The sequence below is a fragment of the Dryobates pubescens genome, chromosome Z (genome assembly GCF_014839835.1).
Source record: "Dryobates pubescens isolate bDryPub1 chromosome Z, bDryPub1.pri, whole genome shotgun sequence".
NCBI classification, from domain to species: domain Eukaryota; kingdom Metazoa; phylum Chordata; class Aves; order Piciformes; family Picidae; genus Dryobates; species Dryobates pubescens.
The window spans coordinates 16,890,219-16,908,807 of record NC_071657.1 but is presented as its reverse complement, the minus strand read 5'-3'; the positions used below and the strand labels follow the sequence as shown (position 1 = coordinate 16,908,807).

Sequence of the window (18,589 nt, the reverse complement as noted above, 5' to 3'; positions counted from 1 at the left end):
CTGCTGTATTTTCATCCCCCATCTCTGTCAAGAGACTGTACAGAGATTAATAAAAAACAACTGGCTGTAATTGAAACCATGCAGCAGTGAAACAAGCAATTCTCTGTTCCACACTGAAATGTGGGGGTGAAGTTTTGTGGGGTTTTGTTTGTTTGTTTGCAGGATTTTTTGTGTTGTTGCTTGGGTTTTTTTGGGGCTGTGTGTGCGGTTTGGTTTTTCGGTTTTGTTTTTCACTTCTGTTTTTGAGAGGGAAGGGGATATAGGTGGGATTCACCTAAAGGACAATTAATGGAAAAATAAATTTCTGTAAGTTTATAAAATTTTTCTCTCCATTGCTCCAGTTAGGTGGTCTTGTTCTTACCATTTTTGTCCATTAAAAAAATTATTTTCCCTTTGAGTCGGTAACATTCTCGGAAGAGTATCTTTTTTTTTTAACATGTATGAAGATTCTGTTACAGGAAGTGTTGTTGTTTTGGTATTTATTCAGTTCACAGCTCCTGTTTATGAAATCTGCTCTTGTTTATACAGATTTTGTGAATCGCCAACAAGTGACCTGGAGATGCGTGGAGGACGGGGCAGGGGCAAGCGGGCAAGGTCTGCTGCAGCTGCAGCTGTACCTGGGAGTGATGCAAGTTTTGCAGAGTCCAGAGGACTTCAGAATAAGAATCGAGGTGGTGGCAATGGAAAGGGGAGGAGGGGGAGCCTTAACTCAAGTGGGCGCAGGACACCTCCAAACTGTGCTATTGATGAAGTCAAAGCCAGCCCCTCATCCACAAACAAGAGGAAGACTAAGCCTCCAATGGAGCTGGATTTGAACTCCAGTTCGGAGGACAATAAATCTGGAAAGCGTGTTCGTACTAATTCTAGAAGCACTCCCACCACCCCGCAGGGGAAACCTGAGACTACTTTTTTGGACCAGGGCTGCTCTTCTCCAGTGCTGATTGACTGTCCTCACCCCAACTGCAACAAAAAGTACAAGCACATTAATGGATTGCGATACCATCAGGCTCATGCACATTTGGACCCAGAAAACAAACTGGAATTTGAGCCTGACAGCGAAGACAAAATTTCGGACTGTGAGGAAGCCTTGAGTAATGTGGCACTTGAATGCAGTGATCCAAGCACAAATTTACCAGGCTTTGATCCACTAAAAGCACCATCATCTCCTTCCTCCATCACTACCCCAGGAACCCCCAAAGGAAAAAGGGAATTGACCAGCAACGGCCCTGGTTCAGTTGTCAGTTCCAAAACTGGCAAGAATTCTGGCAAAAAGAAGGGTCTTAACAGTGAATTGAGCAGCCTTCCAGTAATTTCTAATATGGCAGCCACACTGGATAACTGCTCGGTAGCAGATGGCAATTTGCAAACTGAAATGCCGAAACTGGAGGCTGAAGGGTTAATTGACAAAAAGAGTTTGAGTGATAAAGGTAAGAAAGCAAACAATTGCAAAGTAGATAAAAACCTTTCCAAACTGAAAACAGCCAGGCCCATTGCCCCAGCACCAGCACCAACTCCTCCCCAATTAATAGCTATACCTACTACAGCCTTTACAACCACCACTACAGGGACAATACCGGGTCTGCCCTCTCTAACAACTACTATTGTTCAGGCTACACCAAAGAGCCCTCCGCTAAAACCTATTCAACCAAAGCCCACAATAATGGGAGAGCCAAGCACTGTAAACCCAGCTCTCACATCACTCAAAGACAAAAAGAAAAAGGAGAAGCGAAAGCTCAAGGACAAAGAAAGCAAAGAGATGGGAAGCCCCAAGGTGGATTCTAAGCTGGGAAAGCTGGAGGATTCAAAAGGGTCTGGGAAGGACTTATCTGGACATTTTTTAAAGGACCATCTCAACAAGAATGAAGTGCTAGCTAATGGACTGTCAGAGTCACAAGAGAGCAGGATGGCAAGTATTAAGGCTGAAGCTGATAAGGTTTACACGTTCACAGACAATGCACCCAGCCCTTCCATAGGGAGTGCCTCCAGGATGGAATGCAGCACTTTGGTGAATGGACAATCTGCCATGGCGCCACTGCACGTGTTGACACAAAATGGTGCAGATAATGTAGCTGCTAAAACCAACAGCCCTGCTTACTCAGATATTTCTGATGCAGCTGATGATGGTGGCTCTGACAGCAGGTCAGAGGGCATAAGGTCAAAGGCCAGCTCTCCGTCGGATATTATTTCTAATAAGGATAGTGTTGTAAAAGGACATTCTTCAACCACAGCACAATCGGCGCAAGCAAAAGAGTCCCATTCTCCCTATTACCATGGCTACGATCCTTATTATTCCCCAAGTTACATGCACTCTGGACAGGTCAGTACTCCAGCAGCTGGGAACAGCACCACCCCACAGGGGCTGAAGATCAAAAAAGAGACTGAGGAAGAAGCTGAAAAGAAAGAGAAGGCAGAACCATTAGATGCCAAGAAAAGTGAGAGCGCTTCCTCGAATTTGCAGCCACAGCATCAGTCAGTAATAACTCAAAGGCACCCTGCACTTGCTCAGTCACTTTATTATGGACAATATGCCTATGGGCTCTATATGGACCAAAAGTCCTTAATGGCCTCTAACCCTGCTTACAGGCAGCAGTATGAAAAATACTATGAGGACCAGAGACTAGCAGAACAGAAGATGGCACAAACTGGGAGGGACTGTGAAAGGAAGAATGACCCTCCCTTGAAGGAGCCTGGGAAAGAGGAAAACAAGCAGAAGAATATTCCATCTGCCACTATTTCGAAGGCTCCTTCAACTCCAGAGACCAGCAAAAATAACACTAAAATAGGGTCATCAGTCCCTAACAAAGGTGAGGAGACAAGCAAATCACAGATCCTTTCCAATCACCAGCAGCAGCTGCAATCTGACAGTTTCAAAGCCAAACAAATGGAAAACCACCAGCTTATAAAGGAGGCTGTAGAGATGAAATCTGTTATGGACTCCATGAAGCAAACAGGAGTAGATCCAACCACAAGATTTAAACAGGTGAGATTAAAGGAAATAGAATAAGAATGTCATGATTCTCTGAATGCAAGTTGTCTCACATTCAGTCACATGAGATTTTGTATATCCTTCTACCTTTGCAACCAAACACTGTCTATTATCCTTTTGTCATGCTGGGTAGTACTGTAGTCTGTGAATAAGCCAATAGACCATTCACCTGAGCTGTTGAAATGGAGAAAGAAAAAAAAGAGAAAGAAAAACAAACAAAACATATCTAGCAAGGTGGTGACAGAACCCAGGCTTAAGACCTGAAAAGACTTTTAAATTACACGCATGAATAAAACAGAACTAGATATCTCTATAGATGTAAATTTTAAGCAACTTGCTTAGTTTAGAAATCAGAAAATTTGAACAAAAGTAATCAGCTTTCATGTGTGAAGACATAAAGTAGAATTGAAAGATGGTTTGAAGTGTTTCCCTTTTTTTTTTAATGACAGTTGGCATTTACTAAAGATGGGTGAGCTGGTTCTTTGAAGAGTTGGCTTGAAGCTCAGCTCTTTATCTTAACCCAGGGTGACCTTTCTGGAGCAGTTAAGTTCCCCTTCTCTCCTCAACCAACCTTAAGCTCCTACAGACCTGCACAATGGATGAAATTCTCTTTCCATTGAAGTCAGTGGTAGTTTTGCCATTGACTGAGTGGAACCAGAATTTCATCTGTTGCTTTCATGTTGACCTTCCTAGATGTCACATTGACTTCATTCGAGGCAATACAACTGCCTCTGTGCTCTGAACTGGAGCCTCAATGCTCAATGCTTTCATGTTCTAGTGTACAGTACACCCCAGACTTCACCCTTATGGGCTGTCTTTCAAAATACAGGGGAGTCAGGTGAGTGGGAGTTACGGAGATCTAAAGGAAGTGGGATGGTACAGTCCAGAGTAGGAGAAGATTTCTGCTGATTGAAATGAATATTTGAGCCAGACTGCCCAGGCATCTATAGTAGTGTGATTGTGTTCCTGTTGCATGTGCCATACATGTGTTACAGTTGAAGACAGTATTTACAATTAGCTTTGCTTATCCTGTTTTAGAATAAAAAAAGGTCTTCCTATTACTGCTCAGTACTGATTTGGTGTAGTCTTGTGAAGAACTCACCTACCTAATTACATAGTATGCTTATAAACTCATCTATGTAATGTATTATGCAAAAGTGTATTTATGATACTATATACATGTTGTTTAAACTGTGTGGTCGTGACCCTGTAAATACTTCCTGATGTGTAATTTTTGCAAACTTGAAATAAGACTGTCAGCTGAAGAATTCTCCCTCGCGTCTGAATTCCACTGATTCCTGAATGTTGATAGTATTAGAGGCAGCACTAGCATCTTTCCAGCTAAATCTGTTTTTCAGGTTCATTGTTCCAGGTAATCTTAAGTGCTGTGGCATATCATTATCCAGCTTTAATTTTGTGGTTCACAGATACTTTTTGCTCTCTAGTGGGAAAATATCTCTGTGGGCTTTAATTAAAATGTTTTATGAATAGCGTGGTCTCAGAACTTTGATACAAAGCATGTGTATTTCATGATTAAACTAGTTAAAGTCATGAAGCAGGATATAAGATGAAGCAATTGAATTAAATTTTGATAATAGTCTCTTGCTGTTTCATGGGAATATTGGTTTGACTTTGAGCTCAAGGCACTCTGTAGCAAGCAAATGTCTCCTCTGTGTAATAGGAATATGTTATTAAAACACCTATTAAAAATACATTAACCAAAGTATGGGAAATATCAATAATGCTTTTATTTCAACATGCAAGTTCAGAACAGAATTTTTTTTCTCCTTCATATTAGGATCCAGATTCACGAACATGGCATCATTATGTCTATCAGCCTAAATACCTTGATCAACAAAAATCAGAAGAACTTGATAGAGAGAAAAAGTTAAAAGAAGACAGTCCTAGAAAAACACCTAACAAGGAAAGTTCTCTGCCTAACCTCCCTGTCTCATTAGCAAGCATTAAAGAAGAGCCTAAAGAGGTCAAGCGTTCTGATTCTCAATCAGTGGATGAGAGCAAGATAAAAAACGATGATCGAAAGACACCTGTAAATTGGAAGGACTCTCGGGGTGCTAGGGTAGCAGTGTCTTCACCAATGAGTCAGCATCAGTCATATATCCAGTACTTGCATGCTTATCCTTATCCACAGATGTATGATCCCAACCATCCAGCCTATCGCGCAGTCTCTCCTGTCCTAATGCACAGCTATCCCGGTACGTATTCTGAAATTTGCCTTGCATGCTAGTTAAGATTCTTCTGCCTGCATTTTAACATTCCTGTTAGAAGCTAGGGTATATTAGAAGCTTCATGGGTGACATTTGTTTTGCTTGTACTTCCACTAGGGAAAGTTCTGTAGATGAAACTGATTTAATATAAGATGTGCCTTTTATGAACTGTCACAGTTCCCAGCTACAGTTTTCTCAACCCCTGACAGTCTGCTTTGCTGTTAGACTGACAGATAGTTTATTGCCTATAAAAATATTCTAAGCACTTACTGTCAGAACCATTATAGTTACTATTCCTTTCACTTAAAGGGGACCCATAAATGTCTGAAATGGCTGTCAGCTCAACCCCTCTTTACAACATCCATTCATCAGGGTAAATTAGGTGAAGAAATTGAAGAGTAAAGATGCTGTTTGATAGTCACATGATCCATGTTTGATGTTACCCTTTGCCCTGGCATTCCCTCCTCCCACCTTGATATAAACAAAATGTAAAAACAGTCACTTGATGTGGTATTTATTGTTTACCTGCAGGGGCCTACCTCTCCCCAGGATTTCATTATCCAGTTTATGGGAAGATGTCAGGAAGAGAAGAGGCAGAGAAAGTCAGTACCAGCCCAAGCATCAATGCGAAATCAGCCACTGAGTCCAAAGCACTGGATTTGCTCCAGCAGCATGCCAGCCAGTATCGCAGCAAGTCTCCTGTTGTAAGGCCTCATATGTTGTTACTGAAGAGTGGTGCATACAGGAAGTAGTAGAGAACATACTTTTAAAAAGCACATGATCTGGCAGCAAGCTCTGAACTCATGATTCTTCTTTATAGTACTGCTTAAAATAAAAGCAATTTATAGTCAGGATGTTTGCGTGGCATAAACTGGAAGTGACACAGTTCTGTGCTCGGTCTTCCTAACTTAAATGAGTAGACTCACATAGAAACATAGAAACACAGATTCAGAGATACATGCTGGTGTACAAGTTTATTGCAGCTGAACAGGAAGCTCCTGTTTAGAAACAGATAATGACACAAGAAGTTGGATGGTGGGATTTGGTAACACCTCCTCCCTGCATTTGCCAAGAAGCAACATCTTCTAAACAGCAGTTTACAAACCCCCATTTCTGAAGTTTTCCACACTGGAGCATATAGTGTTCATTTACTTTCAGATTTTTAACTGAACAAATCACTGACCATTTCCAAAATGGCTTTCTTTCTATTCAGGCAGTCTTAATCCCCAGAGCATATTGAAGAGGGCTGAGGATTTGTTTACATCAGCTTTCAGCAGCTCAGCTAGGTTGTCCAGGCACTGGCCAGTCAGCCAAGCTTAAGGAAGCCACCGTGGTAGCTTCAAGCTGCAGCGTATTTCCTCAAAATCTGTATGCCTTGGAGACCCTTCAATTAGCCAGATACACCAGCTTCAGATTAGAATCGCAAATAAGATAGTAGAGAGCCTTCTTCAGAAAAAGTTAGTTTCATAATCTGAATTTGAAAGGTTGTTGCCAGATAAAGACAAGTGTAATTTTGTTGTGATTTTATCCCTTTTAAAATTCTTACATCCGTTTTCTTTCACTTTCTGTTATCAGCCTGTGGAAAAATCAGCAGCTGAGCGTGAAAGGGAAGCAGAAAGGGAACGAGACCGTCATTCCCCTTTTAGCCAGAGGCATCTCCATACGCACCATCACACACATGTTGGAATGGGTTACCCCCTTATACCTGGACAATATGACCCATTTCAAGGTGAGCAGGTTTCCAGTAGTGGGTGCCTCATGGAGTTGTTGGCTTGACATTGGAAATCATGTGTATTTTCAGTAGAAATCCCCTTGTTAAATCAGAAGTGATTTATGTTTAGGAAGGCTTGAAAATTCACAGCATGGTCTAACAGCAAATGAATAGCTTCCTGCCTGAGAAATACCAAGTTTTGTTCCCAAAATATTATTAAAGATGTATCAGTTGGGCTGCTATTCACATGAATGTTTTGATTCCTACTGCAAATTGATGTTAACTGGCTGAAAGGCAGGAAAAAACCCAACAAACCAAACAACCTCCTTTTTGTGTAATTAGGGTTGTGTAAGCAATGGAAGAAGTGTAGCAAAGACAAAAGCTTTTTATATTGAACGTATTTTACGAACAAGGAGTTGCAAGTCACAAGGGGTTGAGCTTGTTATAATTTGACCATCTGAAAGAGGAGTCTGTATTTTGGCAAATGCTGTGCACGTAGTTGCAGCCAGGGTTAAAAAAAACAGCACAGTAAGATACAATTCATTCTCCTTAAGTTTTATTTATACCAGTCTTTGACGGTTTTTCTCTAACCCTGGACTCTAGCTGAATTAAAAGGAGATTTCCTCCCACGCACCAAAGTACATGCTGTCACTGCTGGTGGCTAAATGACATCAATTTATAATGTTCACTTGGTCCCTCAGCAATTATTTTTCCTGTGTAAAAGTCTGAACATTGCTTAGTCTGATTCAGTGATTCCATACACCATTTAGGATGCATTATGGTTGTTCAGCAGGAGAACTGTAAAAATTATGTTACTATGAAAGCATTGTATTCTGAGCAGCTGGCATGCAGTTTCTGTAATTCACTGTGACTTTAGATTCTGGTTGTTTCCGGCTACCCATTATTTTTACTGAGCTTCCTATTCTGGAACTCATACATACCACTTAGCATCTTGCAGTGCAGTACTTGGAATACAGTAAGATGGAGCACTGTGTTTTCTTGTAAAATATCAAGGACAATTCAGTTTACTGTGTGAAGGCATATTGATCATACTAGGCAGTCTGTCTAAACAGTTGTCTGAAGTATTTGCCATTTATGTAGTGTTAAAACCCTGCTGTTTCCTGATGGTGGAGTTTTTTTGTCTGTTTGCCTAAGAGATGCTTCCTAATGTTTCTCTGAACACAAAAATCCATTAAAGCCAGTAGTACATCTACATTTCTTTGTTTCTTCTTTCCCTCAGGATTGACCTCTGCTGCCCTTGTTGCCACTCAGCAGGTGGCTGCGCAGGCATCTGCATCTGGTATGTTTCCTGCACAAAGAAGGTAAATAGCCAATAAATCTTAAATTATAAATCTTAACATAGAGAGGAGAAAGCAAGTTATAGCTTTTACAGCCTGATGGTCTGCATTCCATGTATGATACAGTTTTTAAAAGTGAAGAACTTGGGGTTTGAGGTTTATTGTAGTTACGCTCCTGTGGGTGACATTTTTGTCCTTAATTGTGGCCTTTAACTTAACCATTAAGAAGGAACAAATAGTCTGTCTTCTGAGATTTCCATAGACTGCATTTTAAGGGTTGGTATTAAGATAAAACAAGTGATCATGAAATGTAATTTAAGATATTTTTTTTTATATATAAAAGGGGTTTAAAGTTCATGTTCAGTTAGATCCATGCAGTACTAGGAAAACTTAAGATTTTATCCATCCTGCAAGTCTGCCTGGTTTGCTGATTTTGCTTTCAGAGAGGTTTGCTTGGGAGTCCATTAAAGTGACATAGTATTTAAGTTACATACCCACTCCATGCTTTTGCATATCAGTTTGTCATGGCCACATTGATCCTCAGAGTTTAATGTATTAAACAGTACTGCAGTGTTTTGTGGTTATGAGTGTCTTTCTGAAAGCTGACTCTGGAAAACAGTGACCTTGTAAGGCTCTTAACTGGAATTTTTTGAGTGGGAAAAAGTTTGTAGTTGTGAAAGAGCTGATGGATGCTGGGATATCAGAAGATAAATCCCAGCTCAGGTTACTTGCTGGCATGTTGTTCCTGACAGGGGAGGGACAAGGAGATAGCTTGCTGTTATTCCTTCTTGGGGTTGAAGGTGCTGTGCAGATTTCATTTTAGGGTGTGTCTGAGGTGCACAAAAAACGTGGGGGAGAGGGTAGTGCATACTAAAACATTCTTCTTTGTCTTTTCAGAGAATGATGATTTTGGGGATCTACATTGTCATGTGACTGGATCACATGAGGAAGCGCTTTATTACAGACATCAGTTCCATGGTGTTAATTTGAAATGCCTTAATGGCAGGCAAAAACCAGTCATTTCATTTTTGTAAATTGCAGATTTTATCACAGAGTAACAAATGTTGCTGTAATTAGACTTCTGTTTTTATATATATATATGCGTATATATATATATATACATATATATATAAAAATATATATATTCTTTACTTTTTTTGTATCAGTACCAAGGCTCGCACACAGGGTCTGCTGCTAAGTTGCGAACCACACAGTAAAAGGAGATATGTATTTGTCATGTTTAGAAAGCGTTAACAGCAAAAGTCTTTTTGTTTCTTTTCTCTTCTACTTCCTTTTTTCCTTCTTCTTTTCGTCTCCCTGCCCCCCTCCCCCCCCTCCCCCCCGATTGTAAATAAATAATGTTATGTATCAGTGTGCCTGAACCTTGCATACCCTTCTGGTATTTCCCACAAGCTCTCAGAGAGGCTAACTGTGATGACACTTTGGTACAATGTAGACGTCTATTTGGTGGCTCCTGTTAAGATGCATCAGTGTAAAATGTTACTGTATTCACTGTTTCATTGTAATTGTGTATTGTGCAAAATATACCTTTGAAAGGCATGGGGATTCTAGTACCACAAAAACTGTGTTGTATATAATGTATAGATTTTAAATGGAGATAATGAGCATCTGTGAATAATGAAATGTCTTTTTTGATAATCTTGAATGGCAGATAACCTAATAGCCTGCATACCAGAAGACATCTGTGATTGTTCTATTACTTGAATAGTCCTGCAGTCTTTTTTTTAATGTTTACAATTACCCAGTTTTAGAAGAGACTCTAATGCCATTGCCTGGTTACTTGTTTTATGCTGTAATCTAGTTTATTTTATGTAAAATGTATATCGAATGCTTTCATTTTTATACCTGCCTTAAACAATTTGGCAATCAGAATAAAGAAAAAAGTTGGTTTTGTACTTCCTTGGTGTCTATGGGCCTCTTTCAAAGATGTGTAATAGGCATAGGTAGGAGAGGCTGCAGCTACCACACAGCTACTAGTCTGTGTCCCCAGAGGTTCTCCCTGGGGCTCAGTTACTGGTGTGCTCCTGCAGCTATTCCATGCCTCCCCGCTGGGCTTGCAGTGTTGTCCGTTCCCAGCGGGTGATGCGGGGCCCAAGCCAGTTGGCAGTGGACCTCTTTCGGTTGACCTCGATAGGCTTGAAAAAGGCCCATAGTAACACCTTGGATGGTATTAGTGTGAATTAAATCTCTAATACCTGTTTTAGAGCAGCTTTGTGTGCTATAAATTATAGGCAGATTTTTTCCTATTGTATCGGTATTGCCCCCTTCCCCTCTGGCAAATTAATAGATGCCTGAAACCAGAGGACCTGTCAGTCAGGAAAAAAAAAAAATAGTCCTTTGCTGTGCTTAACCTGCAACACCACAAAATAAGTGAGTTATGTGGTTATACTACCTGTTTTGTTACGGAGCAGTTAACGCAGTACACAGTAATATGGAATCACTAATCATGATATGAAAAAATAATTAAGATTTACTGGACAGGTTTTTGAGGCTTTAACTTTCATCCTTTCCTACATATCCTGGTTATATTGATTGTCAAAGCTGTTTCTTAAAGTTTTACTGGTTTTGTTTTGTTTTGTTTTGTTTTGTGTTTGTTGTTTTGTTTTGTTTGGTTTTTTTTTTGACAGGGTGACTTACGACAAGTTAAAGCTTATTCTTGAAGTCGGTTCCATTCCTCCTACCTTGTGATACTTAATACAGAAGGATGAATTAAAGATTCCCAACAGACAAGCACACTTGGACTTTTTATATTACTATGATGAATCTGCCATTAATATTGCTGTAATTGTTTTATTTTTATAGGCATAAAATCAGTTCCCTTAGTGACTAGTTATAAGGTTTATTGATTTTTACTACACATCATTCATCTGTGGCTTACTCTTATTGTCTTGTTCTGAATACATTCAGAAGTCTCACAGTGGTGACATTACTACAAATTAGCCTCATAAAAAATGGGAAGGAAGGGGTGTTTTCTGTCGAAAGGGGATATTGTGAATGCAGGGCTCTTGAAATAATAAATGCCTTATTACTTCTATAGTAAAGGCTCAGTTGGCTTTTGTATTGAAACGTACTGTCGGGTTTCTTCAGCCTTGACCGTTAATGTTTCTGCAGCAAAACAGATCTTTTAAATGCACATGATTAGTGATTTTGATTTAGTATGGTTTCGGATTTAGAGTCCTAGGTAGTTGGAATTAATTACTCTGATTGATACAGGGTAAGCAACAGTTAAAATTATAATTAATGTGACAGCTTTATTACATTCATCAAGTCTGTAAAAGAGGCTACCATCCATTGCCATTTACTGTCTTCTTCCATTTAAGATTATTGTCTTCCTTCTAGATTTATAGTTTTCCTTTCACTTGCCATACTGACCTCCTCAAAGGCAGTGCAATGGGGAGCATGACTCTCTGGTTCAACACTCCCCAAAGCCGAAAGGTACCCATTGACCTACATGTCTGAGCACTGACATGCAGCTGCTATGGTCAGTTCACTGCTGTGTGAGCATCCAAATGATGAGCAAACAAAAGCAGTCATACAAGGAAGACAATTTAGAAACATGGGAACTAAGAGCTGCAGAGGATGGTCACTGGGAAGGGGCATGATATAGATATATTTGCACTCTGTTTTCCATGGGAAGGTCTTATACTTCTTGTTAATTCCAGCTGCTTTTCTAGCAGCCATGGGAAGCAGTGACTCCACTCTTCTTTCATCCAGATCATGGAATCATAGACTTACAGAATCACAGAATTGCCTAGATTGGAGAAGACTTTTAAGATCATCAACTGTAATCATTAGCCTAACACTGACAGGTACTTGACTAAACTATATTGCTAAGCACTACATCTACACAACTCTTAAGTACCTCCAGGAATGAGGACTTCACCATCTTCCTGGGCAAGCCACTCCAATGCCTAATAATCCTTTCAGTGAAGAAATTCTTCCTAATATCCAAACTAAACTCCCCTGGCACAACTTGAGGCCATTTCCTCTTGTCCTATCACTTGCTACTTGGTTGAACAGACTGATCCCCACCTCTCTACAACCTCCTTTTGGATAGTTGTAGAGAGCAACAAAGTTCCCCCTGAGTCTCCTTTTCTCCAAAAGATGTTGAACATTTGCTGTCTTGCAAAGGTGAAGAATGGCTTATGTATTATACTGAATTTCTAGCCCAATCATGAAATGCAGCTAGAGACATGAAAGGTCTGTCAGTGGGAGCCCATCACACAGGACACAAAAAACCAAACCAGGGAGCTACTCTCTGTGGTGCTTGCAGCAGGGAAAAATTGTGAAGAGAGGGTGTTTAGGTTCTTTTGAGTAGTCATCTAGTCATGAAGGCTGAAACAGGACAGGGATCTAACTGACTGGCTATGAGGAGTAGACTAGAGCTGGTGAAAATGGGGACTAGGAGTAGCATTACACTAATTTTGTCATTTCAGATTTCCTGGTGGCCTTAAGGAACACCTGACAACTTGGACAGCTAATTCTGTGCCATGCCATCCTCCCCTTGCCTCTAAAAGGTTCATCACTTGGACTTCAGCATTGAGTCATTAGTCCCATTTTTCAGTGACAAATGCTGTCAGGAAAAGTCCCCCTGCCTTCAGGGAGGTATTGTTGTTAGCACAAAAAAAATAGCATAAGCAAAGAACACCAAAATATTCTTCTGCAGCTGTCCACGTTGGCTCTTCTCAGAGAATCAGTGAAGGAGTGAAACAGGAAATCTAGTTCATACTGGCTTCTGGCATCACAGTCTTCGCATGATCTTTATTGTAACTGACAACTGTACTGTCTTCATCTTTCTGCCTCAGAATCTCACTGTAATATTTGCTGCCATGCTCTCTCACTCCTCCTTTCTTCTTTCCCCTCTCTATCCCACTTGTCTACTTAATAAGCCTTCTTAGATCTGTTTGATACCATCAAAATTCACTGTATTTGTGCAGCTAAAACCTTCTGTATACATTTGTGGTCTTAGACCTTGATTAGTTCTCTCTTTTATCACACTCCTTCCTTTGACCTCTGGGTTTTTTATATCATATGCCATGTTGATGTATCTTTTCAGCCTAAAATGTTTGGGACAGAGAACATCTCATTTCAGATTCGTACAGCCTAATTCATATTTGTAATTCCCTCTGAACAGTGGCTGATAGCATCTCACAGATGATAGTATAAGACACCATGATTAGCTAAAGCAGACTATTATTAAAAAGGAACTTAAGATAACTGACAAAATCCCTTACAGTTTTAGGAGCTATTTTGAATCATCTAATGACTCAAAATTTGGGATTGATACCAAGCCTACATAGGAAGTCTGAAGCTGTGTTTTTATGTATCAGAGGAAACTTAATGAACCAGCTTTGTTCTGGTTTAGAACGGGAGCTCTGTTTTGTTCATTTGTTTCTTTATTTTTGCCTTTTACCTAGCTTTTAGTACTAAACACTCTGTAGTATTACTGTGAACTGCAGTTTTCCTTCATGTAGTATTTTTTTATTAGGTCAATACCTCCCAAGTTCTCATAGCTTCAGCATTGTCTATAAGATTTTTTTTTTTTTGAGGGAATTCTACTTTTTACTAAGAAATGCAAGATGTTTGCAGTCAGGAGAGAGGACATCAGCTGAAATTACACCTTTCAGTAATGGGAAGGTAGCTATATTATAATTATCACAATGGCTTTTATGTAGTGTATGCTAAATAGTGCTTTCAACCTGAGTAACTACTCTGAAACTTCTTGTTGGGACTGATAAATTAGCAAACCTAAGGATTTAGCAAAGGTAATTACTACTTGCAGCATGACAATATTTGTCATGCAGAAAACTAGTTATTCTCCACCATAATATTAGAGACAAGTGCTCTGGGGACACTGAAAGCAGATTTCGTTGTAGACAAATGAACTACTGCAGATCATGCTGCTACCTGTAGTTTAGTTCAAGTAGCCTTATAGTTGTTTCAGCAGCATTCTGCAGTCATTTTGGATGGTATAACGGTGTATGTTAGTTACATTAATTCCAACATTTGAGTTTGCTGCTGGTAGAAGAGTGCTTATTGCTTTGATTATAATGTGACAGTATTTCTTCATGAGTCTGAACGGTACAGCAATGCCTGATAAACAAAAGAGCTAAATCAGGAAGCGGAGATTCTCTGAAAGCCTGTTTAAGCACTTAACACGGGCCACTAATTTTAAAGCATACATCTTGACAGGTAGAATAAATGACTGCAGTTCTCTTAATTGTTTTCAGGGCCCTGAGAGCACTATCAAGCCTTGCTGGCCCTCCCAGCCTCCCATGAAGTCTCCCCCGACCTCTGGTCAGAGGCTCAGAATTCCATTTCAGCTCAGCCTGCAGCTCCTCCCCCTCCCAGCCCCAGAGCTGCCTGATGTCCTGGGCTGGAGCCATACCCCAGATGTCTTGCTCTCTGGCTGGGGTCTTTTGGATGGGACCTGCCAGCTCCTACAAGCCCCCAGTCCTGCCTCTGCTTTCACAGTTGTGAATAAGGATGTACAGTTTCTGCTCTTACAGGACTTGGGTTTAGGCTATTTCTAATAGTATGGTGTTCAGCAAATGGGATTCAGTAAGACTATTTTTAGTATTTTCTTAGACAAATGAAAGGTGAGAAAGGAACTTTGAAATCACACTCTCACAGAATAATGGAATGAGATGTGGAATAAAATGTCATGGAGATTTCTGGCTGAGGAACCTCCTGGTAGTTCACAGGCTGCCATGAGAAAACACAGTATTTTTTTTCTTCTTTTCCTCAATAGCATAAACTTGTATTTGAAAGTCCAAGTGACACTAGAAATAACTTGCAGGGAGAGGGTAATTATTTCTTCCCCCCCATCCAATGTGGGTGACTGAGAGGGACAAAATTTGAAATTACCTTTAAAAGGACTTGGGGTTTGATACATGTGCTCAAACTAGGCATCTTCCTTACACAGAGTAATTTTCTAATCTCCCTGTTAAGCAGTGGTCAGATCTGCTTGCTGCTTCAGAAATGTGACTGCCTCCTTCCTCTGGGGCTCTGTGTTTCCCAGAAGAGAGGGGGAGGAACCATATCAAGGGATAGGTGGAAGTTTATGCTTTTCCATTGCCAGGGCAAGACTTTTACACCTTTCCCTAGCTCTCTCATTAGGTCAGTTTAAGTGCTTGCAGTGGTGAGTCACACCAAATCACTGATATTTAAGCAGATCTCCAGACAGAAAAGGTCATGTCTCACCATGTTACACATTAGGACATAACGATTTAATACCAAGCTTTGCCACAAGTATCTGCTGTGCTAATACATTATCTTCCTAGTCGGAAAGAAGTTTGCTTCCTTTTACTAGAGATACTGCCAAATCCTCAGCCTCTGCAAATGCCTTGTGGCTTTGTTGAAATCAGATGACCACTTTCCCTTTTACTCACGAAAAGTCTGTCCCCATTTTTGGAGTTACTTCCATAAAGAGCTAAGGTGATGAAAAAAACAATGGTAGAAAGAAAATACTAAAACCAGCAAGACCAAGTTAACTTTTTTTGGTGACAGTTTTGTTTTGTTATTTCATTTTGGTTTTCATGCTTTCATTTTGGTTTAGGTGGGTTCTGCATCTGCAAGCCAAACAGATTTGGTCCCTTGAGGCAGAGCAGTAACTGCTATTAGATATATCTCCTTACTTCTTCCTTGAGTACATGCACATGTAAGTCTCGGCTGCTCATGTACTCACTCTCCTTTGTTAGATGGTCACACATACATGCAATATGCATCATTTGATATGAATTTGCTTATGGGTTTCTTTTGTAGCCCCCTGGTAAAAAAATACCTCCCTAAGGGTACTAAAGACTTCTCAGCTTTGTAGTTTTATCTCTGCACCTGACACAAGGTCAGAAGTTTTTTAACAGAGTAGTATTTATATGTCAAGTGTGTGGACTTGACAAATCCTTCAAGGTGTATAGAGAAAGGAGACGGAATGATTAAAACTGGTCCTGATGGGTAGGGAGGACAGGAGACTGACATAAAAATGACCTGGCTGCTCTAAAGGCTCCAGTTTTGAGCTGTGTACTGAAACACAGGTGTTTGCAGAGGCATGGGTCCAGTGAGGTCACCCAAGCAGCACAGGGAACAATGGCATCCTATAGGTCACTGAGCAACCACAGGTGAGTCCCCAAACACTGATACTGGGGACTGCAGTGGCTCCTAGTAAAGAAAACTCTTCTGGCACTGGACAGGAAAATGCTCATGCAGCTAGTCTGGAGCAAATGCCATTGAAACACATCTGACTGTCCCAAAGCAGTTGAGTGCTAGCTACAGGCTCACCTATTTTTGACTTATGACCTGCCATCACATTATGCTCTGCTTTTTGCAGTGGTACAGGTCTGCAGTATCAAGAGACAGGGTATTTCCATTCTAGAGTGCAGTGAGAGTTATCTTACTCTATCTGAGCAACTTACAGAAGATGAGACACAGTAAAGCATGAAGCAGCCTTAAAGCTTGAGTATAGCCATGACAGTTTTGTCTTTAGAAGGCCCAATATCTGTCCATCACTTACATGCAACCTCTCTACCCCAGGGAAATGTGATTTCACTTGCTTCCAAATGCTATACACCAAGAACCAGTCTTTTCTGTATGCCATGTGAAGTCCTTAGTAAAGGAGTACTTTATTTATGGAGAAAGAGACTTTTATTTTTTTTTCTTTTGTTTCCCAGAGTTGAAAATCATCAGCTAGGATACCATATGTGGCAAAATAGAAGTTTGGGTCTCCATTTACCTTTTGTCTTGTGGCAGTAAGCTGAAACTTTTTGGTCCTGTTCTTTCATTGTTTGTCATCATTAAGTAGATTGATTCATACATTCTTTTGAGACCCATTAAATGGCAGTATTAGATGACCAGTGCAAAGGACCTATATATCCTCATTAATTGATTCGTAATCTGTTTAAGAAAGCATCTTGAGTATTTTTTTCTCTAAGATAATTCCATCAGGGGACCTGACAGTTTTGTCCTTACTATATGCTTTTGTTTTGTCTGCTGTATTTTTGGACATTAGCACTTTGGCATGCAGTTTAGATGAGGTCACAGCTAAATCTTCAGGATGTTGTATTTCATATGTTCCTAAGTTTAAAATTGGTACTAGGCTTTCACATTAAGTGCCACAGAGTTGTTATGTTTTTTCTTTTTAAATAATGTTAATTTAAAGGGGAGAAATAAGCTTCCAGGAATTCCACTTTGAAAGGTAGGGGTTTTTCCCCTGTTTCTTTAAAAGGTCATTCAGATTTCAAAACAAGTTGCTGATATCATGGAGACAACAGTTACCAATAGTACAATTAACCCTCTCACACTAAAGCTTATTGACTTGCACACAATGATCAGTAGGATGAGAATTGAAAATCTCTCTATGTGAAATTTGTAAAGCAAACAAATGGCACTGATTTCAGGAGGTTTTATCAGGGTAGCTAAAGGCAGTGAGGGTTTCAGATCACTTCTCCACTGCCCTTTTACATCTCACACCACTAGTTAGATTATACTTGGCCCCTGACTTGCTTTTTACATCTACTGGATCCTTGTAAGTCCCTAGCTTTATGTACTGTCACCTTACTCTGGCGAGCATTTTAGGAGACCCTTCTGCCTGGTGTGCATGAGTTACTCAGGTACCTCAGTGGTGCTTTCCAACCTCCTTTCCCAAGGGCGATAACAAAGGGGTACAAAGTTTTGGACCAGTCACACTCTACTAGCAATGATTTTCCCACACATTCTCTCTGTGGCAAGTTTCTTACAGTTTCCACTTGCTGGAGCAGTCCTTCCCAAGGAGAGTTGCTCCACTGGCCACAGTGCAAATTGAAGGCTGTTTTGGTGGATGACCAGGATTGCTCACATTTTGCCTGTTTAGAGTCTCAGATATTCAGTGAAGTGTAGACTTCATAATTTTTTCAAAATGAGGCCACTAACAGGCAGTCTTTGCTTTGCCTGCTTACCAATACTTGTGATATCATAGCGGGTCTTTGGAGTATCTAGTTTAATTGCAGCTGGTCAATGGGCTCAAATGTTACATGCAAGGGAAAGGCTATACACATGGTGTGATCATGGGAATTATAAATGAGAGCAGTGCAAGAATCTTCCTGAGCAGTCAAAACTTAAAGGTGGCAGTGAGGATAACAGCATCTTTTCCCCTCACAAAGACAGGGTGTGTTTAGGGTCAAGTATGGACCCTCTCTGTGATACCTCTCCAACCTTTTGCACCATGCTTTGCACCTCAAGTATGATGCAGAACATCTCTGGCATCACAGCTGTTGTGAAGTAAGAGGTTTATAATTTCTTCATTTTTAGGATAAAGCTATGAATGAGGGAAACTGAAATAAGACTATAGTTCTTGACTCCTAAACCTGTCAAT

At 40.3% G+C, this 18,589-nt stretch overlaps 1 protein-coding gene across 3 annotated transcripts in view; it reads left to right on the top strand.

The window, feature by feature from the left end:
• The window catches only part of ZNF608 (zinc finger protein 608), an 89,431-nt gene extending 79,904 nt beyond the window's left edge, over positions 1–9,527 (top strand). For 2 of the 3 annotated variants that reach the window (XM_054178518.1, XM_054178519.1), the window contains exons 5-10: positions 529–2,980; positions 4,785–5,202; positions 5,746–5,918; positions 6,790–6,943; positions 8,166–8,247; positions 9,121–9,527. In XM_054178518.1, the coding sequence (XP_054034493.1) occupies positions 529–2,980; positions 4,785–5,202; positions 5,746–5,918; positions 6,790–6,943; positions 8,166–8,247; positions 9,121–9,127 (3,286 nt within the window). In that variant the 3' untranslated portion in view covers positions 9,128–9,527. Of the gene's footprint in view, positions 1–528; positions 2,981–4,784; positions 5,203–5,745; positions 5,919–6,789; positions 6,944–8,165; positions 8,252–9,120 lie in introns of those variants that run through there. The other variant, XM_054178520.1, reaches the window with a different exon arrangement.
• The last annotated feature ends 9,062 nt before the right edge of the window (positions 9,528–18,589 follow it).